The 24,941-nt window shown below is 44.3% G+C and overlaps 1 protein-coding gene and 1 non-coding gene across 2 annotated transcripts; one reads left to right on the top strand and one right to left on the bottom strand.

The window, feature by feature from the left end:
* Positions 1-20,724: 20,724 nt before the first annotated feature.
* Positions 20,725-22,163, bottom strand: LOC136356998 (uncharacterized). The gene is made up of 2 exons (XM_066311723.1): positions 22,045-22,163; positions 20,725-21,661 (listed from the first exon to the last, which is right to left on the bottom strand). The coding sequence occupies exons 1-2, from the start codon at positions 22,161-22,163 to the stop codon at positions 20,725-20,727; spliced, it is 1,056 nt and encodes a 351-aa protein (XP_066167820.1).
* A 184-nt stretch (positions 22,164-22,347) lies between these two features.
* LOC112939482 (small nucleolar RNA R71) lies at positions 22,348-22,454 on the top strand. The gene has a single exon (XR_003243195.1). It is a non-coding gene; the product is annotated as a small nucleolar RNA R71 (small nucleolar RNA).
* The last annotated feature ends 2,487 nt before the right edge of the window (positions 22,455-24,941 follow it).

The raw sequence follows: 24,941 nt of genomic DNA on the forward strand, positions 1-24,941 counted from the left end.
AAACCGATCTAGCGGCGAAACTGTTCTCGACAGATTAATCTAAGCAAAACCCCAAAAACCTAAAGATGGCGGCGGATACTGATATATAGAGTTTAGGGTCGTGCAAACCCCTCTCGATGCAACCCTAATGGGTTGCAACACGATACACGGGCCAAAGGCCCAAATACGGCGACGCAGCCCGTGACAGATTCTGGACGTCAACTTGTTCGGTCAATTCCCATTGACTCGGAAAGAATTTGGACGTGGGACCAAAACCATTGGAAAGGTTATCTTCTTAGATTTCAATCCGTATAAAGAACGCCCCAATCCGAGCACGTATGTGACCTGGGCGCCCGTTTTAGTGCAGACTGGTCCTGGACTCCGAATTGCACCCGACATCGACTTGGTTTGGGCCTCCACCTTGACTTGGACGTCCCCGATGATCCTCCATGGCTCTAAGTCATTCTCCAAGTGTCTCCTTGTCCCATCCATTGTTCCTAATCACAATATAATCATTAGGTAGCAATCTATTCTCGAATTCATAAAAAGAAGAACATAGGAACGAGCTCACCTCTAAATTTAATTGTCGCGTATGAGCTCTTGTTATCAGGCCTTGAATGACCGTTGGAGGACTGTTGTGTGTATCCGAGGTAGTGATGTCCGCATCATCCTCCCCCTCTTGAATTGAAGTCGTCCTCGACTCAAGCTCATCCTCTTCTCCCAAGTATGGCTTCAAATCTGAAATGTTAAATGTGAGACTAACCCCAAACTCGGGAGGCAACTCAAGTTTATATGCATTATCATTAATCTTCTCAACAATTTTAAAAGGACCATCAGCACGAGGCATCAACTTAGACTTTCTCAATTCCGGAAATCTATCCTTTCGCGAGTGCAACCAAACTAAATCACCCGGTTAAAGCTTAACCTCTTGCCTACCTTTACTACCACCAATTATATACTTTTCAGTCATCTTTTCAATGTTGAACTTGGTTGGCTCATGCATTTTCAAAATAAATTCAGCACGTGCCTTAGCTTCATTATGAACCCTCTCACTAGTAGGTAAAGGCAAAATACCAATTGGAGCACGAGGGTTGAAACCATACACTACCTGAAAAGGACTTACCTTGGTAGTAGAATGTGTTGCCCGATTGTATGCAAACTCTACATGAAGCAAACATTCTTCCCACATCTTCAAATTTTTCTTCAAAATAGCCCTCAACATGGTACTCAAAGTGCGGTTGACTACCTCCGTTTGTCCATCTGTTTGTGGGTGACATGTTGTAGAAAACAATAGCTTTGTACCCAACTTGTTCCATAGCGTGCGCCAGAAATGACTTAAGAATTTTGCATCATGATCTGAAACAATAGTAGAAGGCATACCATGCAAGCGAACAATCTCATGGAAAAATAGATCAGAAATATGAACAGCATCATCACTTTTATGACATGGTATGAAATGTGCCATCTTAGAAAAACGATCCACCACCACAAAAATACTATCCCTCCCCCTCTTAGTCCATAGAAATATCTTCCCAAGGAATAGAAGGTACATGAAGAGGCATATACAAACCATGTTTATTCAAATGAGACTTAGCTTTCTGACAAGTGGTGCAATGTGCCACGAACCTCTCAACATCCTTTCGCATCCTTGGCCAAAAGAAATGCATGGCCAAAACATCTTCTGTCTTCTTAGCTCCAAAATGTCCCATCAACCCTCCTCCATGCGCTTCCTGTATCAACAAAAGACGAACGGAACCAACTAGAATGCACATACGGTTAGCTCTATAAACAAATCCACCATTGATCACAAATTTGTTCCAAGTACGTCCCTCTTTGCAATTTATCATCACTTCATTAAAATCAGGATCAAGCGCATATTGTTCTTTAATTGATTCAAGTCCAAAAATCCGACAATCAAGTTGGGACAAGAAAGTATATCGCCTAGACAAAGCATCTGCAATCACATTATCTTTCCCTTTCTTGTGTTTGATAACATAAGGAAAAGATTCAATAAATTCCACCCATTTTGCATGTCTACGATTAAAATTATTTTGAGAGCAAAGATATTTAAGCGATTCGTGATCGGAGTGAATAACAATTTTTTTAGGCCACAAATAATGATGCCACGTCTCTAAGGAACGTACAAGAGCATACAATTCCTTATCATACGTGGAATAATTCAAAACAGGACCATGCAACTTCTCGCTAAAGTATGCAACAGGCTTACCATCTTGCATCAACACACCTCCAATGCCAACTCCACTAGCATCACATTCTAACTCAAAAATCTTACCAAAGTTTGGAAGTTGTAGCAATGGTGCGTGTGTAAGCTTGTCCTTCAAAGTGTCAAACGACTGCTTCTGTGTCTTTCCCCAATAGAAGACCACCCCTTTCTTTGTCAACTCGTTCAATGGTGCAGCAAAAGTACTGAAATCTTTGATGAAACGGCGGTAGAATCCTGCAAGACCAAGAAAGCTCCTCACCTGTGTGATGGTTTGGGGAACCGGCCAACTCCTTATGGCTTCAATTTTCGACTCATCCACCTCAATTCCCTATGGAGTAACAACATATCCAAGAAAAGAGACTCGTTTCGTGCAAAAGATGCACTTTTCAAGGTTAGCAAACAAACGTGCATCGCGTAGAGCAATAAAAACAGCATGTATATGATCCATGTGTTCATCCAAAGACTTGTTGTAAATCAATATGTCATCAAAGTACACTACCACAAATCATCCAATAAAAGGCCTTAAAACCTCATTCATTAAGCGCATGAAAGTACTAGGTGCATTAGTCAAACCAAAAGGCATTACTAACCACTCATACAAACCAAATTTAGTTTTAAAAGCTGTTTTCCATTCATCTCCAAGTTTCATTCTAATTTGGTGATAGCCACTACGCAATTCAATCTTTGTGAAAATTATAGAGCCACACAACTCATCAAGCATGTCGTCTAACCTAGGAATAGGATGATGATATCGGATAGTAATATTATTAATGGCTCTACAATCAACACACATTCGCCAAGAACCATCTTTCTTAGGAACCAAAATTACAAGAACTGCACAGGGACTAAGGCTTTGACGTACATCCCCGCGGTCCAAAAGGTCTTGAACTTGCCGCTGAATTTCCTTAGTCTCCTCTGGGTTGGTTCGATAAGCAGCACGGTTTGGCAATGATGCTCTTGGAATCAAATCAATTTGATGCTCTATCCCTCTCATGGGTGGCAATCCTGAGGGTATCTTAGCTGGAAAGACATCCTCATACTCCTGCAAAAGGTTAGTAACAACAGGAGGTATCAAACTAGCAATATCACCTAAAGAAACCAAGGCTTGTTTGCATATCAAAAAATAGCACATATCATCATCTGAAATTTCAGCAATGTCACATTTCGTTGCAAGCATAACACCACCCTTCAACTTAATTCCCTCAACCTTAGAACTAGGTGAAAGCTTATCCTTTTTAGGTGGAAAAACAGATTTAGCCACTTGCTGATTTTCAGATTCATCAAGTTTCAAACTAGCAGCTCGCTCTTTATCAGCTTCTACAATTTCAGCAGGGGTCAAAGGTAGCAAAGTAATTTGATTCCCATTATGCACAAAAGTGTATTTATTGCTCCTACAATGGTGTGTAGCATCATTATCATGTTCCCAAGGACGGCCTAGCAAAAGTGAACAAGGTTGCATAGGAACCACATCGCAATCAACAGAATCTGCATATGAGACAATGGAAAACGAAACCCTACAAACCTGTGTTACCTTTGCTCTTCCGGAATCATTTAACCACTGAATATGGTAAGGGTGTGGATGTGTACGTGTAGTCAAGCCAAGCTTCTTGACCAAATCAGAACACACCAAGTTGTTGCAGCTACCTCCATCAATGATCACACGTGCACGACGATTGTTGATGGCGAAAAAAAATCTGAAACAAATTATGGCGTTGCAACCTGTCATGCTGCTGTACCTGCGTGCTGAGCACCCGCTGCACAATGATGGTTCTGTAGTCCGTTGTGTCATCACGACCAAAGACTTCACCATCCTCATCCTCAACTTCTTCTTCCTCCTCTTCCTCTTCCATGTCAGAGGTGGTGATGTAACCATATTCTGTAGCAACATAGGCCCGTTGACTAGGGCAATCTTTCTGCACATGCCCAAACCCTTGGCAACGGTGGCACTAAATGCGTCCTGTCGAGGCGACAGATGAGGCACTCTTGGCGGGTACCTGCGAGGAACCTTTACCTGACTCTGTTGGTCGTGGTGGTGGGGATGGTTTTGGTGCCGCAGAAGCTCCGGATGCAGCTGGTCGCTTGCCCGCTGGCTGAGAGGACGCCCGAAAAGAGACGGCCTTGGGCAGTCCCGCAGATGGCGTCGTGCGTGGAGTGTATGTGCTTGCCTTGCTCTTGCCTAGATGGTCGCGCCCGTGTAATTCCTTCTCTGCAAGCATAGCAAACCGAAACAACTGGTTGATAGAGTTAAATTCTTTATAATCAATAATGTTCTGAATTTCCTCCCTCAAACCAGAATAAAAACGACAAATAGCATCCTCGACCCCCTCCACTATGCCACAACATCTCACACACTTTTGTAGCTCACCATAGTAATCCTGTACAGATTTATCCCCTTGTTCCAAACGTATCAGTTTCTTGCGTAAATCTCTATGATAAGATGGAGGAACAAACCTATCGCGCATAGCTACCTTAAGTTCTTCCCAAGTAGTAGGTAGTACCCCCTCATCAGATAACCCAGCCCACCACATAATAGCAACATCCTTGAACTCACTACTGGCTTGTCTAACTCTATGTTGCTCGGGCACAAGGTGGGCATTAAACTTTTGTTCTACTATCATCTCCCAATCAAGGTATTTCTCAGCATCATAATATCCCGAAAAAGATGGTATTTTAAACTTAACCTTACCATAAGGATTATCGGGCACACGATTATTATTATTACCTTGTTGGTGGCGAATGCCACCCATACCTGTGCGGTTTGTGCGTAGGCGACGTCGTAGCCGTGCTTGCCTTGTAGCCGGTGCGTCAATATAGCCACTGGAATCATACACCATGTCTTCAGGATGAGCATCGTCGTCACCACTCACCACTTCCTCATTGGAAGGTGTCTCCAACGCGACGACCCGATCAGTTAGCATGGATATCCGCTTGTCCAACCTCTCCATGTGGTTCAGGAAGCCGATTTTAGTGAAGGCATCTTAGACAGACTTTGCAATGGCCTCCGTGATGTCCTTTTGAGTATTTTGTTGGAGAGTTCGTAGTTGCTCTTGGCTGACACAGTCAGCAAAATCCTGGGGACTCTTCTCACGTTCGTTACCTGACATTGAAACACCAAAACAGAAACAAAATGGTGAAAGTTATCCCTAATAATCTACTATGCAGGTGTAGTGGTGCCTCTCAACGATTCTCAGCAATATGGAGTTCCTAACCAAGCTCTTATAAGGTTCTTACCAGCAAAGCAAAGGATACCTGGAAGGCGTAGTCAGCGATTGCAGGGACCAAGAACCTGTGCTGTCCAGAAGTAATATGTGGAGCTAGGAAGGCCAAATATATGTATATGAGTGGTACACAATCCAATGACAGATAGTAATGCTGAATAAAAATCCAAAGTCACTTGCCCTTAGTTGCTGGTCTACTCGTGTCCTACACAGTAGTGGTAACAATTATGGCTCAAGAAAAATGACACTAGTAAGCAGCAAAGAAGGACTTGCAGGCAAGCTTCGGCGAGTTTCAGCAAAAACTACAAAACCGAACAGGCAGATAAGCTCAACGGAGCGCGTCGTGAGCTCAATGCACTAGTGGAAATCAACTTTTCTTTTTTTTCTTTTATTTTTTTGATTTTTTTCTTTTTTCAGAACACGAAAATAGGCACACCTCCAAGTTACAGCTCAATCGGAGTAGATATGTGGCCTATGGATTTTTCTGAAACCACTATAAACAAGGTGCACGAACTTGTGAGCTCAAACAGACAATTTTGCAAGCCAAATTTCGGGATTTTGGATTCGCCAAACCCGCCGAAGGGGGGAGAAATGGATGTAAAAATTTTTTCTCTTAACCAAAAAGTTAAAATTTGCCTGATTCCGAGTCCGTATGCAAAAGTTATGGCTGTTTGATGTTTCGGCTTCCGGCTAGGTTTTCCAGTGGGGATAGAACCTAGTCTATTATGCGGTCGAATTGGGATATGGTGGCAGCGAAGTTGTAGGGAGTTCTGGTGATGCGTGGTGATCTGGATGGGTGTTTATGATGGCGGAAACGGCTCTGAAAGGATGAACCCTAACACACAGTGAAAGGTAGCGGCTAGGGTTACAAAGGACAAACACACGACTAGACTAAAACATGCACTAGACCAGCAACAGGAACTTAACTAGGACTCAAACTCAACACTACGGACTCTGAAAAAAAATCATGCAAAGGCTAAACACGGTCTAGGTTAAGGTAACTAACAACTAAATTTTTTTTGGCTTTTCTATAGACTCTAGGATAATTGCGAAAAACAAAAACTAATCTAGGGCAAAGAAACTGAGCTAACCTGATGGTGAACCTAGAGCTCTGATACCACTTGACGTGCACTAGGGTTCCCGATCTTCCGAAAGGTTCTGATAAACAACGATTTGGACGGAGTCGCGACACAAATCGATCCGGCTTCTTGAACGCGCACACTCTTGAGCCCTGCAATCGCAGCACCACGTCTCCTCTGGTTATCACCCGTGTCGAAACGCGGATGACCTCGCCGAGAAGGCTAATCCCTGTTTGCCCATTGAAGAACACAAACAAGAACGAGATAGAAAAACAACCAAAATTGTAGATGAATGATTAAGCTCACGAGTTGGGGTCTTACAAACCGATCTAGTGGCGAAACTGTTCTCGAAAGATTAATCTAAGCAAAACCCCAAAACCTAAAGATGGCGGCGGATACTGATATATAGAGTTTAGGGTCGTGCAAACCCCTCTCGACGCAACCCTAATGGGTTCCAACACGATACATGGGCCAAAGGCCCAAATACAGTGACGCAACACCGGGACAGATTTTGGACGTCAAATTGTTCAGTCAATTCCCACTGACTCGGAAAGAATTTGGACATGGGACCAAAACCATTGGAAAGGTTATCTTCTTAGCTTTCCATCCATATAAAGAACGCCCCGATCCGAGCACGTATGCGACCTGGGCGCCCGTTTTAGTGCAGACTGGTCCTGGACTCCGAATTGCACCCGACGTTGACTTGGTTTGGGCCTCCACCTTGACTTGGACGTCCTCGATGATCCTCCATGGCTCTAAGTCCTTCTCCAAGTGTCTCCTTGTCCCCTCCATTGTTCCTAATCACAATACAATTATTAGGTAGCAATCTATTCTCGAATTCATACAAAGAAGAACATAGGAACGAGCTCACCTCTAAATTTAATTGTCGCGCACGAGCTCTTGTTATTGGTCCTTGAATGACCGTTGGAGGATTGTTGTGTGTATCCAAGGTAGTGATGTCCGCATCAAAGTATATATAGGAATAGATTCTCTTTCTCTTTTCTTTCCACCTAGCTTAGATTATTTATTATGAGGATGAGTAGTAATGCTTGTGTGTCACTCTACCCTTGGATTATCTTAACCCCTGGTTAGAATATGATTATCACAAGTAATATATAAATTATTTGTTGAGTTCTCTCTACATGATCTTCCGACGGGATAAAATAAATACGATACCCTTGGAATACTCTCGGGTGAAATGCTTCAATGGTATATCCGTGCACTTGCGGATGAACTCTGTAACCAAAATATACCAGAAGTATTTTTTAACGACATTACTAGAAATATAATTCCCAGCAATGTCGCAGAAATACTTCTGGTATATTATGGTTACGGAGTTTATCCGCAAGCGCACGGATATACCATTATAGCATTTCACCCGAGAGTATTCCAAGGGTATCGTATTTCTTTTATCCCGTGGGAAGATCATTTAGAGAGAACTCAACTAATAATTTATATATTACTTGTGATAATCATATTCTAAGCAGGGGTTAACATAATCCAAGGGTAGAGTGATACACAAGCATTCAACTACTCATCCTTATAATAAATAATCTAAGCTAAGTGGAAAGAAAAGAGAAAAGAAATATATTCCTATACTTCTAATATACATAGTATACATACATTCTAGTTAACCGATTATACTAGCTAATGCCCAAAGACTCGTCAGTTCGTTACTCGGCAGGGATAGCGGAGGATGTACCAGTCAAGATATGGGATTTCATTATCCCGGTTGATTTCGTGGTGCTGGACATGGACACGGGGAAGGAGACGCCGTTCATCCTGGGCCGTCCGTTCCTTAGCACCGCAGGGGCCAACATTGACGTGGGAACGGGGAGTATCCGTTTCCATATCAACGTGAAGGAGGAAAAGTTTGAGTGTCAACCGAGGACGGAACAATGCTCCATGGTCAGAATCAAGTACGGGCCAAACCCGCAGAACATTCAAGTGGTCGAAGTGGAGCCACCCAAGACGGATAGCCTGGTAAGGTTCATGCAGAACTTCCTCGAGAAGGAAACAACAATACCCAGGAACCGTTATTGGAGGACGCCGGTAAAATCACCTATACCGGCCAAAAAGTCAGAGCAGCCGGCTCTGAAGAAGCCGTCTTCCGCACCAAAATCAAAGAAGGTGTGGAAGGAAAACCCAAAGACGCCCGCTCCATCACCTCCGGAGACGGGTGGAAAATCCATGAACTGAATCGAAAGGAGGTACGGTCTTGCACGTTGGACATTAAATGACGCGACCTTCGCCAACAGGTAAATTGGTATGTATCCGCATATTTGCTTTCAACAATTTGAATTTTTGCATCATCACAGATTTGAATTTCAAAATTGCATTTAGGACTTTTAAATTTTGAGGAAATTCTTGAAATGAATTTTTCAGAGCAAACCAAAATAAAATTTTCAACGAAAATTCACTGTGCCATGACCGAACTGACCGTTGGATTCCAACGGCCGAAAGTGGGGCAGGTTGGGCCCCCCAGGGGTTCGGCCAAACACCCTGGTTCGGCCGAACCGGCCAGGCAACGGTCGGCTGCCTCATTTTTCACGCAACGGCTAGTGGGCCCCACAAGTCAATTTTGACCGTTGTGGGTGCACTACTTAAGCCAACCGGCCGGGAGAAGGGACTTCACTCCATTTCAACACATTTTCATTCCCTCTCCAAAGTTTGCTATCAAGTTCATTCAAGCTTTGATAGTTTTCCTCAAGTTCAAATCTTTAGTTGCATACATACAAGTTGCTTTGGTGAAACTAACCAGCGGGTGAAACTCTTGTTCTTGCTCCATTGTGCAGTATGAGGCGACTGTCTCGTCTGTTCAAGGGGTCAGGCTCTCCATCAAGTCGTCATGACGAGTCTAGTACTCGTTCATCAGCTGATGTCTCCATGGAAGACGCCGACGCTCCGGGACAACTCCTGAGCGACGCTGACCTCGACCTTGTCAGTGATCGGGAGAGACAAGCCTACTACATGCTGAGCGACCGGGAGTATGCTCACACGCGAGAATACTCACCAGAGTTGCTGAAAAAGATAGGTATGGATGTTGAATTTCGTTCTATTTGGAAAGCTGTTGGTTGGCAGAGATTTGCTGTGGTAGATGAGCATGGTTCTTATTTGATTACTTTGCAATTTCTGTGCACTTTGAAAGAAATAGAAGATGATATTTCTTTTCGCTTTTTCCGTAAGGAGTTCACACTCACATGGAAAGACTTGAGTACACTTCTTGGTTTTCACGATTCCTGTAAAATCGATCTCCAGAAAGGAATTTCTGGGTTCGAGAAAAATAGGTTTTAGGAAGATATTTCTGGTGCTCCAATTTGCAAGAAACCTAGAATGAATGATATCCATAATCCTACACTTAGGCTTATGCACAAATGGATTGCTATGACTTTGTTCCCTAGAAGTGATCTGAGACCCATTCGGGGAGATAAATTAATTATCATGTTTCCCATGGTTAGAAAAATAAAAATTTCTCCTGTGAAGTGTATGATAAGGCAATGGTTAGAAAGTATAAATTTCTCTGCTCCTGTTGAATGCACTTCTCTGATTACTCGGACAGCAAAAAGGCTAGGGGTCGTTAGCGACCAAATTGCTTTTATCTCAGCCGCTCGTCCGCGTATTGATGAGGCCTATCTAGTGCAAGGGCATATTTTGAAACATGGAGCAGATGGATCTTTGATATTGTACAACTGCCATGAACTAACCATTCCACTGCAGACCATAGAAGAATCTCGTGTAGGTGGAACATACAGGGAGACGCAACATGACAAGGAACGAACAAAAAAGTTCATCATCCTCGACACCCGTGGAGATGTATGAGGCAGGTTGGGCACCAACTGGGGATGCTCCAGGATGGACCCAAGCTCCACGCCATAGCATCGGAGTCTCAACCAGGGAAAGCGCCAGTGAGGACCGGTGGCATGCGCCTTATGACATCCACTGGGGGGACAACCAACCCTCCAGGTCAAGTGGTGTGCCCCCATCTCCAAGTGAATGGCGCACAAGTTCCTCACATTGGGACTTGGGTGAAATCACTAGAAGAATGGACACCCTTTATGTGTAGACGGGGGATATCCAGTACGACCTCGCGGAATACATAGCCCAAACGCAAGAATGGCAACAATCTGCTGATGCTCAGTTCACCAACATCAACAACATGATGCAGCAACAGCATGATGACCTTCAGGCGTACTTTCGCTTTCAGGGGTTCAATCCTTACCAAGGACCCTGAGTGAAAGCCAAGCTTGGGGGGAGACATCGCTCCCCCCACTGAGGTAACTTGTATCACATTGCATATTTCCCTTTCGAATTGCATAATTGCTTTCCAATTGCATCGTATAAACCTTAAAAACAACATAAAAATTTGCAAAATAGAAAATATCAAAAAGATAGGATAGGTTTGAGTCATGCTTGTCAGGGTTATGGATACCACATACCTAACTGTAGTTGACTAAATCTCGGCAGGACCCACCACATACCATGTCTTATACGGAAACTGACTTCGGATATGGAGGGAGTTCCGGATAACGAAAGATCACCAGAGTTCTACATGGAAACGATAAGGACTACTCGGATTGTATCCATATTGGTTTCCCTATTTTTACTTGAACAAGGGGACACCTATGTGTATAAATACAAGGCCCCCTAGGAGGAGAGGGGAGAATAAACAGACACCCACCATAGATCAAGACACAAGATCAACATAGAAGCCAACATACGCCAAGACAAGACGCCGGATATCGACTTCAGAGGTAGGCACGGCTAGTCCCCTACGGTGTCTCCGGATACTGTCAGGAGAGACATTGCGTTGTCTCTGATCTCACCGGGCACGAACTCGAGGAGGAAGACTACCCTGTTGTCGACTACGAGTCAGGCCTTCAGACCGCCATGTCAACAACAGTTAGATAGTGTCGCGTCCCAAAACGACTCTAAAATACATCCTCAAAATTATGCATAGAATAAGTAAAATCCATGTGAAAGCCTCCAACAATTAAAATGTGCAAAGTTAAAAGTCAAATAAGGCTTGGAGGATTTTTGTATATTTCCTAAAAGCCTAAAATGCGTAAATAAATTTTAGTGGAATTTTCAGAGCACAAATAATAATTATTAAGAAATAAACAAAGTTAAAAAGGTTTTATAAAAAGAAAAACCCTAAAAAGTCCTTTTTCCCCCCCTTCCCCTCTTGGGCCGGCTCGGCCCACCTCCCTCCCTCTCTCTCCTCTCCCCCGCGGCCCAATCGGCCTCCTCCCCGCGCGCGTGCCGCTGACGGGCGGGCCCGCCCGCCACCCTCGCTGACGGGTGGGGCCCACCCGTCATCCCCTACCTCCCGCCGCTCCCGCCGCCTCGCCCGTGCCCTAGCGCCGCCGCCGCCGCGAATCCCGCCGCCTCCCGCCGTCCCTGCGCGCAATAAAGAGGGGGAAATCACTCCCCGTGATTCCCTCTCCCTTTCCCCCCACTTTTCCCTCTCTCTCTCTCCCTCGGATTCGTTCGGAAAGTTTCCCCCTAACTTCGCCGGCGCATCAATGGCGGCCGGATCTTCCGCGGCCGATTCCCCCTCATCCGGCCTCTCTCTCCCCCTCCCGACCCTATATAAACGCTCCCCGTGCCTCCCTCCACCGTTTCCGCCACTCGCCGCTCTCTCTCCCCGTCGGAATCGAGCTCGCGCTGTCGCCCCTCTCTCTCCGCCGTCGCCGCCGAGCTCCGGTCCGCCGCCGTCGTCGCCCCGGACCTTCTCCCGCTTCGGCGTCGCCTTCTTCGGGTTCGCCGCAACCTCGCCGACCTCGTCCACCTCTCCGTTTCGGTCGCCGACCGCCGGAACGCCGCCGTCCTCGTCTACCCGAGCCGCGCCGCCGCCTTCCTCCGCTCCGGTCGCCGTTTCCGCCGTCGCCGTCGAACCGGGGTGAGCCGTGGACCGCCCATTTCGTTTCCCCTCCCCTCCCCTCTCTCGACCGCCGCTCCGCCGTGCCTATGGCCGCCGCCGGCGACCATAGGGGTCACATCATCTTTGAACATATTGAATCCCAGTTTATAAAATTATGTTGATTTAAATTATTGCATTATCGCTTTATTTAAATTCCCGCGTTATCACTGTTTTATTTAGCCATGCCTATTTACCTTTGTTACGACCTTATTATTATTGTTATTGTTATTATTTCCTTGTTCACCCTAGAATAAACAAAACCCCAACTAGTGGACACTCTACTCATGGTATCACTAGTATGATTTTAGGTAGATGCTTCGCTTTTAATTAGGTAACATTAGGCGGTTTTACAACTCTAGACTTTGGGAATGTTCGTATCACCTAGACACTATGGAATGGTTTGGTTATTGTGAAATTGGCTTCACACCGCTCCTATTCAAAATCCCCAAAATGGTTTTAGGCTGGGCTCGGGGTGCATGGTTTTGATAGTAGCACCTCGGCCATATAAGGACAGGTCTTCGGGCCTCTGTTGCAAAGCACTACCGTACTTCCACATGTCTAGTGGGTAAGGCTTAGTTTGTGGCTCAGTCTAGTTATAAACAAAAGTACACGGATGGAGATGGAAGAAGTCGGGGGTCGATGGACATCTCTAGGACAAATGAAGGCTACACGAGCTGCGGCCCGGTAGTCGAGATGTCATGTCACTGGGCCGGTGTCCTGCTGCTAGGGGCTCAGTCCTGCCTGCCTGTCCCGGGGGTTCCGGCCGTAGGTGGGATTGGGTCGGTACTCTTGTCTATGGCTAGGATGGGTTGGAAACTATGTCACGTCTTTCGTCTGTATACCGTGGTGGTATGTGGCACGTGGTTACACGTGAGGAAGATGTGTCTTGTGGGTAAAGATGTACACCTCTGATCATAGTATAATCTATTCGAATAGCCGCGCCCTCGGTTATGGGCAAGCCGAGCAATGTACCCAAGTTAGTGTTTTAACTCTTAAAACCTGCTTAACAACTAAAATGTGGAATGGTTGGCCTGGGTTGGCTTGGGACGAGCTGGGACCCAGGGTCGGGTTGCCAGTTCGGTCTGAATCATCGTAGGCCTTGGGTTAAGGCAGGTTTGTGTGGGTTCACGGCCTTGATTAATAATTGTATAGTTCTAGAATCGTGTTTACAAAATAGCTTTGAGCAACTAATGTCTTTAAATGCTGTTTACTGCAACCCTAACCCTTTATAGTATAACTCCTTTGTACTCCCTTGCATTTATTCTGCACTTGTGGGTGTGTCTTGTTGAGTACGGTGGTTGTACTCAGTCTTGCTCAATTTTTCCCAAACCCAGAAGAGGAGTTCCTGGAGGATGAAGGCTTTGGTGTCTAGCTCGTGCCTGCCGTCAAGTGCCTGTGGTCGTCGCCCTAGTCTTCCGCTGTTTCTCGTTTGTCTTTGTGTGTGCTGGGCCTTCGCTGCCCATGTAATAAATTAACTATTTACGCTTCCGCTTGTTAAACTCTGAATTGTATCAACTTTTGGTGTACCTTGCCTCCTGGGACAAGGATTAATGCACGCACGTAAGGAACGCCCGTTGGGTTATTTCCGGTCGTGACAGGTATGCAGCATAGTAGCAACTCCTAATCAACAACCAAGTCTTTGTTTCCTTTCGTCCTTCACTCGGGACGAGCAAAGGTTCAAGTTTGGGGGGTTTTGTTGACGGTCGTTATCGATCAGTTTCGACCGTCAATATTACTAAAACAGGAGAGAACTTCTGTTGCTTGCAATGCATAAATATGTTAGAATAATAATATTCCACTAGTATTAGGTTTACTAACCTTTTGCAGAGAATGACAATAAAGTGGAGGAGAATCGACATCAACACCAACGATAAATCAATCGGACGATGTCGAAGACTAGACTTATGTATGAATGGGCCAAGAACTCAGACTTGACATGACGAATCATGCCAAAATTCACAAGTCTTGGAAGTAAAGCAGCAGAGGAGGCCACCAGCCAAAATGTGGGCTGGTTGGGCCGGCCCTAAGTTCGGCCGAAGCTCCTGTGAAGCCGATGGATGCAGAGTTTTGAGGGAACGGTGGAGATTCACTTCACTCCCTATGGCGGTTGGAGGGTATTACCGACCTTTCCAACCGCCATAACCGTCATTACCTGCCTATTTAAGAAGCTCACTCTCTTCACTTCAACACACACCTCAAGCAAGAGCTCTCGCATTCCTCTCAAGTTTAGTTTAGTAGTATCTAGCTAGTGGAATAGAAATTAAATAGGAATCAGGAGTCCGGAAGTCTTCGGAAGAGTTCGGGTGTGACTCTAGCAGCTTTCCTTTCCTCTTTTGTAAGCATTGTACTTTTATTAGAATACTCTTCTATATACATTTATGGTACCGGAATACTTTTTGAGTATATGAGTACCAACTTTACATTATGTTCTTGTTATACTGAGTATACTGCTAGCTTATCTGGGACATTTATGCTTTGGTGCTATGTTATGCTTCGGCCGAACCTGGGGCCGGCCCAACCAGCCCACATTTTGGCTGGTGGCCTCCTCTGCTGCTTTGCTTCGTAGACTTATGAATTCTGGCCTGATTCATCATGTCAAGTCTGCGTTCTTGGCCCATTCATACACAAGTCTGGTTCTCGACATCGTCCGATTGATTTATCGTCTGAGTTGATGTCGATTCTCCTTCACTTTATTGTCATTCTCTGCAAAAGGTTAGTAGACCTAATACTAGTGGAATATTATTGCTCTAACATATTTATGCATTGCAAGCATCACTAGTTCTCCTTTATTTTGGTAGTATTGACGGTCGAAACTGATCGATAACGACCGTCAACAAAACCCCCCAAGCTTGATCCTTTGCTCGTCCCGAGTGAAGGACGAAAGGAAACAAAGACTGGTTGTTGATCAGGAGTTGCTACTATGCTGCATATCTCAAAGATACAGGTGCAAGGTATATGTACTCTCTCTCAGATTAAATAATCTTTGGCACGGTGGCTTACCCTTACCCCTGATTCCCACGAGACACTGCTTCTTCTTGCCTTGGGCGGTTGAAAAACAGAACAGCAACTAGAGCACTAATCACCCGATCTTTATTCAACTCTTATTCCGGAAGTTTTCAAATGATTTTGGAAAAGGAAACCAAGTTCCTCGATTGATTCACTCAGTCCCTCTAAGTGTATCAATTTGAATTCCTCACCAAATGTTGCTTTGTTGATTCCTACTCTAAGGATTTGATATGTGGAGCTTGGTAGGGATCAAACATGGCATACTTGCATTCACATTTATTACTAAGCCAAAAACTTAGACTAAAGCAGATAACTAAACATACTCAAGATCAAGATTGTGCATAATGTGTGTGTGGTATATAGTGGAAAGCGTATATGAGGAAAAATAAAAGAAGAAATGCTTCTCCTTAGTGCTTACATTCTTCTCCCAAAAATCATTCTTTTATTGCTTAGGAGAGGGCATGGCTACATTTTTTTTCAACATCATGCTCATGCTTGATGAATCATAACTTTATTTTTTTCGTAACCATGCCTTTCCCTCCTCTTTTTGTTTCAAAAGGATTTTTCTTTTTAGGAGCAGAAAGCACATGAAAGCATGGAGAATTTATTTTGGTGGTAATATAAAAATGGAATGGAATATTGCTTAGCTCCCAGTGTAGGAGTTTAGCATGTGCATATATGTGGGTGTATGATCTTGATCATAGAGCATGAGAAGTATCTACACAAGTCAAAAGAGTTTGACAAGGTTCAATGGAATTGCAAGCAACCAAAATGTAAATGGTTTAATCATGATAGCATATTTTTGGCTCTGGTAGGAGTTTATATCAAATGAGGAACTTTCAATTTTATCATTTTGAAAAACAAAACATCCGGAATTCAAGTCAAAATAGTATCAGGATCATAGCTATTAATATTTACTATCTCATATCTTGCAACAACTTAGATTTAGATCAGCAAGTGCAGCCCATTTATATCAGGTTCCCGGATAATTGTTGACTACTTATATTAAATCCTTGAGAGAGTATTTACCAAGAACCCATATATCAGAGATATAAAATAGAGCAACTATTCATCATTTCAACAAAGAGAACTAGCTTGTCTTACCTAGCATGACTCAAACCTATCCTATCTTTTTGGTATTTTCTATTTTGCAAATTTTTATGTTGTTTCAAGTTTTATAAGATGCAATTGGAAAGCAAATATGCAATTGGAAAGCAGATATGCAATGTGATACAAGTTACCTCAGTAGGGAAAGCGATGTCTCCCCCCAAGCTTGGCTTTTGCTCAGGGTCCTTGATAAGGATTGAACCCCTAAAAATGAAAGTACGCCTGAAGGTCATCATGCTGTTGCTGCATCATGTTGTTGATGTTGGCGAACTGAGCATCAGCAGATTGTTGCCATTCTTGCATTTGAGCTATGTGTTCCGTGAGGTTGTACTGGATCTCCCCCGTCTGCACATCAAGGGTGTCCATTCTCCTAGTGATTTCACCCAAGTTCCAACGAGAGGAACTCGAGCGCCATTCACTTGGAGATGGAGGCACACCACTTGGTCTGGAGGGTTGATTGTCCCCCTAGTGGATGTCATGAGGCGCATGCCACCGGTCCTCACTGGCGCTTGCCCAGGTTGAGACTCCGATGCTAAGGCTTGGAGCTTGGGTCCATCCTGGTGCATCCCCAGTTGGTGCCCAATCTACCTCATACATCTGCACGGGTGTCGAGGATGATGAACCTTCTCGTTCATTCCTTGTCACGCCCGGAAATTCATAAGTAATTTCCAAACTAATTTGTGCATTAAATCCTCGTCTAGGAATCAGCCGAGGTACACAAACTGACAATTTAATATACAGATTCATCAAATTAACTAAAACGATAAATACTTACTTAAGAGGCACTTAGTCCTCACCACGAAGAAAACTGCAACGGAAAATAAAATCTAGCGAAGCTCCGGCTCCACTCCCACAGGCAGCTCAACTGGGGTATAAGCCAAACGTCTTCTCCTTCGCAACTTGTCTTCAACTGAGGTTTGATTGATTATTGCAAGGTGAGCATATGACATACTCAGCAAACCACACAGCAAATATGCAAGTGCACAAGGATACCAAAGAATGGCATAATATAGGGCTCATTTGCAAAAGTAGCATTTAGCAAACAGTTAAGAATTGTAAAATAGTAGAGTAATTAATCATCAATATTAATCAACACTGAACAGCACACCCACGCTGCACAGGCCCAACCATCCTGAACTACCATACCCGGCTGTACAGATCTATCTCCAAACCAGAAATGTACCATTCCAATCCAGGAGCAAATCAAATTATTACCAGTTATAGCATCATTTATTATGGTGAGAAGTGTGAGACTAATCATGAAAGACATTGTTAGACCCGCCCATAACTGCGAGCATGGCTATTCGAATAGTTTTCCTCTGGCCAGAGGTGTACCACTGTACCCACAAGACACGATTCCACACATGTTACCATGCCCTGAAGTACCACCACGGCACGGCAAAGGGGGAAATCGTGACAGTACACTTCGCACAACACAACTCAAAGCAGTGCACCGTTCCTGGATCATAATCACCCCCTTATAAACACAAGGCATGGACTCCCCAGCGACCCCCGTGGGCTTATCTCTACCACTTCTCAGTCTGGTGCCCCGCAATGAACCATGCTATACAAAAGGTAAAGCCGTTGCTTATGCTGGCTTGTGGTTGGCACGGTTAATGTTTCACAACCGAAACTCGTGAACCGGTCCTTAATTGTCATGAGCACAACCATCAAAACCATGTGCTCACAACCCACCATTATCAAGTTTTAGTTGGCACATTAATTAATTAACCAATCACGATTAACTATCGTGAGCTACAATTAAATATCCATCATTAAGTAATAGTGAAACATTAGTTATCCCAATCGTGTGCTAATGTTTCTAAGCATGGCTCAGCAATTATATCTAACATCTAGCTGAACCAATATATAAGTCCAACTAGTCAAATTGTCACCCAAGGTATCAAAGAATAGAGTAGGCAATGCAAAGTGGTTATAACAAAGGAATAGGTTCACACCACCCGGTGACATTCCAAAAATAAATGCACAGTTGAAATAAATAGAGAATTTAAATATAGGATAAACATTCTCAAAGGAATTGTGTTTGGATCTGTGTGACTTGCCTTGCAATAAAGGGTCTTCAATTAATCTTCTTGAATACTTCCGGTGCACTCACGAACCTTCGAAACGACAGAAATGACAAGCTAACACGCAAAACGAGAAAAAAGACTAGTAAAAACCAAATAAACAATACATATAAAGTAAACAAACATGTAGATCATGATTTTAGATGAATTATGAGACTTGAACGGCCTCATTCCGATTTCATATGAATTAATTATGATTTTTACAGGATTTAATTCCAATTAAACCTATTAAAGAAAAGACTATTCCAAATTAATTAAACAATTTACAAATGATTTATAACTGAGATAAAGATTAAATCAACCTCCGGAAATAGATTAGATTATATTTGGTAGATGACATATATTAAAAGAAATAATATGCCACTGAAAAGAGAGGAAAGGATTTATATTGATTTGGGACAGCTGAGATTAATCTTGACCGAGTCAACCAAGATCGGATGGCTTGGATTGATCTGGCAAGCGGGCCTCACGAGATACCGACTCAACGAGTCAATTCTACATGACATGGGATCACCCAAATGATCAACCGAAACCGGCGAAGTGCACTCAACTGGAGTAAAGAACTTTATACTTTCTAACCATTGTCTTATCATACATTTCACAGGAGAAATTTTGATTTTTCTAACCATAGCAAACATGATAATTAATTCATCTCCCGCAATGGGTCTTAGATCACTTCTAGGAAACAAAGTCATAGCAATCCATTTGTGCATGAGCCTAAGTGTAGAAATATGGATATCATTCGTTCGAGGTTTCTTGCAAATTGGAGCACCAGAAATATCTTCCCAAAACCTATTTTTCTTGAACCCAGAAATTCCTTTCTGGAGATCGATTTTACAGGAATCGTGAAAACCAAGAAGTGTACTCAAGCCTTTCCATGTGAGTGTGAACTCCTTACGGAAAAATAAAAAAAAAACCATCTTCTATTTCATTCAAAGTGCACAGAAATTGCAAAGTAAGCAAACGAGAACCAGGCTCATCTACCACAGCAAATCTCTGCCAACCAATAGCTTTCCAAATAGAACGAAATTCAACATCCATTCCTATCTTTTTCAGCTGCTCCGGTGAGTATTCTCGCGTGTGAGCATACTCCCGGTCGCTCAGCATGTAGTAGGCTTGTCTCTCCCGATCACTGACAAGGTCGAGGTCAGCGTCGTTTAGGAGTTGTCGCGGAGCGTCGGCGTCTTCCTTCGAGACATCAGCTGATGAATGAGTACTAGACTCGTCATGACGACTTGATGGAGAGCCGGACCCCTTGAACAGACGAGACAGTCGCCTCCTCATACTGCACAATGGAGCAAGAACGGGCTAACTCGGCGTGGGTTAGAAATGACAATAGTTTCACCCGCCGGTTAGTTTCACCAAAGCAACTTGTATATATGAAACTAAATTTTTTAATTCGAGGGAAACTATCAAAGCTTGAATGATCTTGAGAGCAAACTTTGGAAAGGGAATAAAAATGTGTTGAAATGGGATAAAGTCCCTTCTCCCGGCCGGTTGGCTTAAGTAGTGCACCCACAACGGTCAAAACCGACCTGTGGGGCCCACTAGCCGTTACCATGCCAAAAGTGGCAGGGAGCCATTGCCTGGCCGGTTCGGCAGACCAGGGTGTTCGGCCGAACCCCTGGTGGGCCCAACCGGCCACACCTTCGGCCGTCTGAATCCAACGGTTAGTGTGGTCGTGGCACAGTGAATTTTCGTTGAAAATTTTATTTTGGTTTGCTCCGAAAAATTCAATTGAAGAATTTCCTCAAAAATCCTAACTGCAATGTTGAAATTCAAATATGTCATGATGCAAAAATTTAAATTGTTGAAAGCAAATATGCGGATACATACCAATTTACCTGTTGGCGAAGGTCGCGTCATTTAAAGTCTGACGTGCAAGACTGTACCTCCTTGCATTTCAGTTCATGGATTTTCCACCCATCTCCAGAGGTGATGGAGCGGGCGTCTTTGGCTTTTCCTTCCACACCTTCTTTGATTTCGGTGCGGAAGACGGCTTCTTCTGAGCCAGGTGCTCTAATTTCTTGGCCGGTATGGGTGATTTTACTCGCGTCCTCCAATAACGGTTCCTAGGCATTGTTGTTTCCTTTTACAGGAAGTTCTACATAAATTTCACCAGGCTGTCCGTCTTGGGTGGCTCCAATTCGACCACTTGAATATTCTGTGGGTTCGGCCCGTACTTGATTCTCACCATGGAGCATTGTTCCGTCCTCGGTTGAAACTCAAACTTTTCCTCCTTCCCGTTGATATGGAAACGGATACTCCCCGTTCTCACGTCAATGTTGGCTCCTGCGGTGCTAAGGAACGGGCGCCCCAGGATGAGCGGCGTCTCCTTTCCTGTCTCCATGTCCAACACCACAAAATCAACCGGGTTGAAGAAATCTCGTATTTTGACTGGCACATCATCCACTATCCCTGCCGGATAACGGACTGATGAGTCAGCCAGTTGGAGGCGCACCGGTGTTGGTGCCAACGCCGTGAAGTTGAGTTTGTCAAAAACGTCTTTTGGCATGACGCTGACGCTGGCTCCAAGATCACATAAGGCCTGGTCGAATCGTTGTGCCCCGATCGAGCAGGTGATCGTAGGACACCCTGGATCTTTCTTCTTTTCCGGGAGCTTGGGGAGTATGATGTTGCTGCTGTGTTCCGTTAGCTTGACCACCTCCGTTGTTGGGAGTGGTCTCTTGTTGTTGAGTATGTCCTTGAGATAACGGGCGTATGTTGGCACTTGCATTGTGTCCAACAACGGCAAGTTAATATGAATCTTCTGGATTACTTCAACAAAACGAGCGAACTGCTCGTCCACTGACGGTTTCCTACTCCGTTGAGAAAATGGCAGCAGCCATGTGTCGCAGTACTCCTGTGGCACGGTCTTCTCTGGCTGAATCTCCTTGTCAGCCAAGTCATTAGATGGCGTTTCTTTTGACATCCCATTAGTTCCTGCAGGGTTAGGATACGGCGGATCACGAGCGGACTTACCTCCCCTCGTCGTGATCGCCTTAACATTTTCAATGGAGGAGTCGGGTTGCCCCGGAATCCTACCAGATTCATTATAGGGACTAAAGATGCCAACTGAGCTAACTGGGTTTCTATCATCTTATTAAAGCTCAGCTGGTTTTGAAATGTGGAAGCACAGCCATCTAATTTGACATTTATGTTTTCTAGGATCTTATCGTTAGCAGCAAGCTTTTTGCTTAGCGCATCAGTGGTTTTAGCTTGTGCAAAAACAAGATCCTTCAAGGAGGGTTGGTTTGAGAAGTTACCGTTATTATTACTTCCTTGATAGTATGGGCGTGGTTGGTTCCACCCCTGACCTCCTTGTGGACGATACTCGTTGTTGTTGTTGCCCATGTACATCGCCTCCTCACGGGTTTCCGGGCAGTCATTCCCAGAATGACCCGTGCAGCCGCAGACCTCACACGTGACGTGTGAGTCCAAGCCCTTGACGGTGCCTTGTGGCCTTTTATCGTGGTCGTCGAAGTGTTTCATGAGGAGGTCCAGCTTGGCAGCAAGTAACTCCGTCTCCTTGACGGTGTGCATGCCTCGCTGACGGGTTTGGAGTCGTTCCTCGCTCCAACACATATTGGAGACCACCTTCTCTATTAATTCAACGGTTCCTTGAACCGTTTTAGAGAAGAAGGCTCCTCCAGCTGCCGCGTCCAGGTGATCGTGGGACATTGTGGTGAGTCCATTGTAAAAATTATGCAGAATCAGCCAGTCGTCCATCCCATGATGAGGACAGGCGGCCACGTACTCCTGCAGTCGTTCCCATGCTTTCGGAATGGAGTCGTCCCTTGTCTACTGGAAACTGGAAATTCGTCCTCGAAGGGCGTTGGTTTTGCCCATCGGGAAGAACTTCGAGAGGAATGCCGTAGAGCATTTATCCCAGGTGTTGATAGTAGCACGGTTCGCATAGAACAACTGCTTCGCTCTCCCAAGGAGGGAGAACGGAAACAGTCGCAGTCTGATGGCGTTAGGACCGACGCCCTTGATAGCGTACGTGCTACATATCTCCAGGAATTGTTGCAGATGAGCATTGGCATCCTCAATAGGCTTGCCACATAATGAGCTAGCCTGCGCCATCGTGATGAGGTTGGACTTCAATTCAAAAGCCACATCGCCTATGCTGACTTGCGGCTCGACGGCCACATTGTCAGCAGAGGGAGCAGCGAACTCGCGAAGAGTCTTGTTGACCATTGCCTTGAAGGTTGGTGGCGCTGGTACGACTGGTTTCTTTCTCGGTAGAGTTTTCTGCGGAGCAACGACCCGCGGCCTGACACTCCGGAAGAAAGCTTCTGGATTTTCTTTGAAGTTTTCCAGCAAGTTGAAACTAGTCATGCACTACCCTGTTTTCACAACAAAAAGTGAAAACAACCAAGGTTAGCCTGCAAAGGGAAAGATTATACAGAGGTAAATATAAAGTATTAGTTCAAGTAGTCTCTATTATGAATCTTCCCCGGCAACGGCACCAGAAATGCTTGTTGGTATTTCTTAACGACATTACTAGAAATATAATTCCCAGCAATGGCACAGAAATACTTCTGGTATATTATGGTTACAGAGTTCATCCGCAAGCGCACGGATATACCATTGTAGCATTTCACCCAAGAGTATTCCACGGGTATCGTATTTATTTTATCCCGTGGGAAGATCATGTAGAGAAAACTGAACTAATAATTTATATATTACTTGTGATAATCATATTCTAAGCAGGGGTTAAATTAATCCAAGGGTAGAATGACACACAAGCATTTAACTACTCATCCTCATAATATATTATCTAAGCTAAGTGGAAAGAAAAGAGAAAAGAAATCTATTCCTATACTTCTAATATACATAGTATACATACATTCTAGTTAACTGATATACTAGCTAATAACCTCTATCCGATGCCCTCCTGGTACTTCGAGAAGCCACCCATGACTGCCGAGTTCCTTACGACAGCCCGTCGTGACCATACAACCGGGGCTAAATACGGAGGAGTACCCTCCCCAGGAAATTAACTTAGGATTATATATAGGCGCGGAGGAATACCCGTACTGAGCTGTCACTATCAGCGGCCCACCTCACATCCGCAATATATATATAACCCCAAATAATGATATCCCGTAATCTAGACACCACGGCTAGACTACCAGATACTACTCTAATATCATCGTCATGACATAGAGTAATTGCATAAGCAAACACTATAACCGCACCAAAGCATCTCCCAGATAAGCTAGTCGTATATTCAGTATAACAAGAACATAATGTAAAGTAGGTACTCATATACTCGGAAAGTATTTCAATACCATAAATGTATATAGAAGAGTATTCTAATAAAAGTACAAAGCTTACAAAAGATAAGAGAAAAGCTACTAGAGCCATACTCGAACTCTTCCGAAGGCTTCCGGACTCCTGATTCCTATTCTAATTCTATTTCACCAGCTAGATACTACTAAACTAAACTTGAGAGAAATGAGAGAGCTATTGCTTGAGGTGTGTGTTGAAGTAAAGAGAGTGAACTCCATAAATATTCAGGTAATGACGGTTATGGCGGTTGGAAAGGTCGGTAATACCCTCCAACCGCCATAGGGAGTGAATCTCCACCGTTCCCTCAATACCCTACATCCATCGGCTTCACAGGAGGTTCGGCCGAACCACCAGGTTCAGCCGAACCTGGGGCCAGCCCAACCAGCCCACATATTGCCTGGTGGCCTCCTCTGCTGCTTTGCTTTGTAGACTTGTGAATTTTGGCCTGATTCATCGTGTCAAGTCTGTGTTCTTGGCCCATTCATACACAAGTCTGGTTCTCGACATCGTCCGATTGATTTATCGTCTGAGTTGATGTCGATTCTTCTTCACTTTATTGTCATTCTCTGCAAAAGGTTAGTGGAACTAATACTAGTGGAATATTATTGTTCTAACATATTTATGCATTGCAAGCATCACTAGTTCTCCTTTATTTTGGTAGTATTGATGGTCGAAACTGATCTATAACGACCGTCAACACGGAGAAGATAGAATATTGGACCATGCATTTTGACGGGTCAAAGAGGCTTTCAGGCACTAGAGCAGGGGTCATTCTGATTTCCCCGACTGGAGAAAGGTTAAGTTACATACTGTGTATACATTTTTCTGCATCACACAATGTGGCGGAATATGAAGCACTCCTTCACGGACTAAGGATCGCGATATCCTTAGGGATTCGGCATCTGATAGTTCGCGGTGATTCCCAATTGGTTGTCAATCAAGTCATGAAAGAATGGTCCTGCCTTGATGACAATATGGCCGCTTATCGACAAGAGGTACGCAAATTGGAAGACAAGTTTGATG

Source organism: Oryza sativa, chromosome 6 (genome assembly GCF_034140825.1).
Source record: "Oryza sativa Japonica Group chromosome 6, ASM3414082v1".
Classification (NCBI taxonomy): Eukaryota; Viridiplantae; Streptophyta; class Magnoliopsida; order Poales; family Poaceae; genus Oryza; species Oryza sativa.

What these genes read in the sequence shown, in the direction of transcription:
- LOC136356998 (XM_066311723.1), bottom strand. Translation starts at nt 22,163, where the DNA reads ATGCACACCGTCAAGGAGACGGAGTTACTTGCTGCCAAGCTGGACCTC. An exon ending in GGCTTGGACTCACACGTCAC is followed by an intron (nt 21,662 to 22,044) that starts GTGTGAGGTCTG and finishes TGAATCTGGTAG; the next exon opens with GATTCCGGGGCAACCCGACT.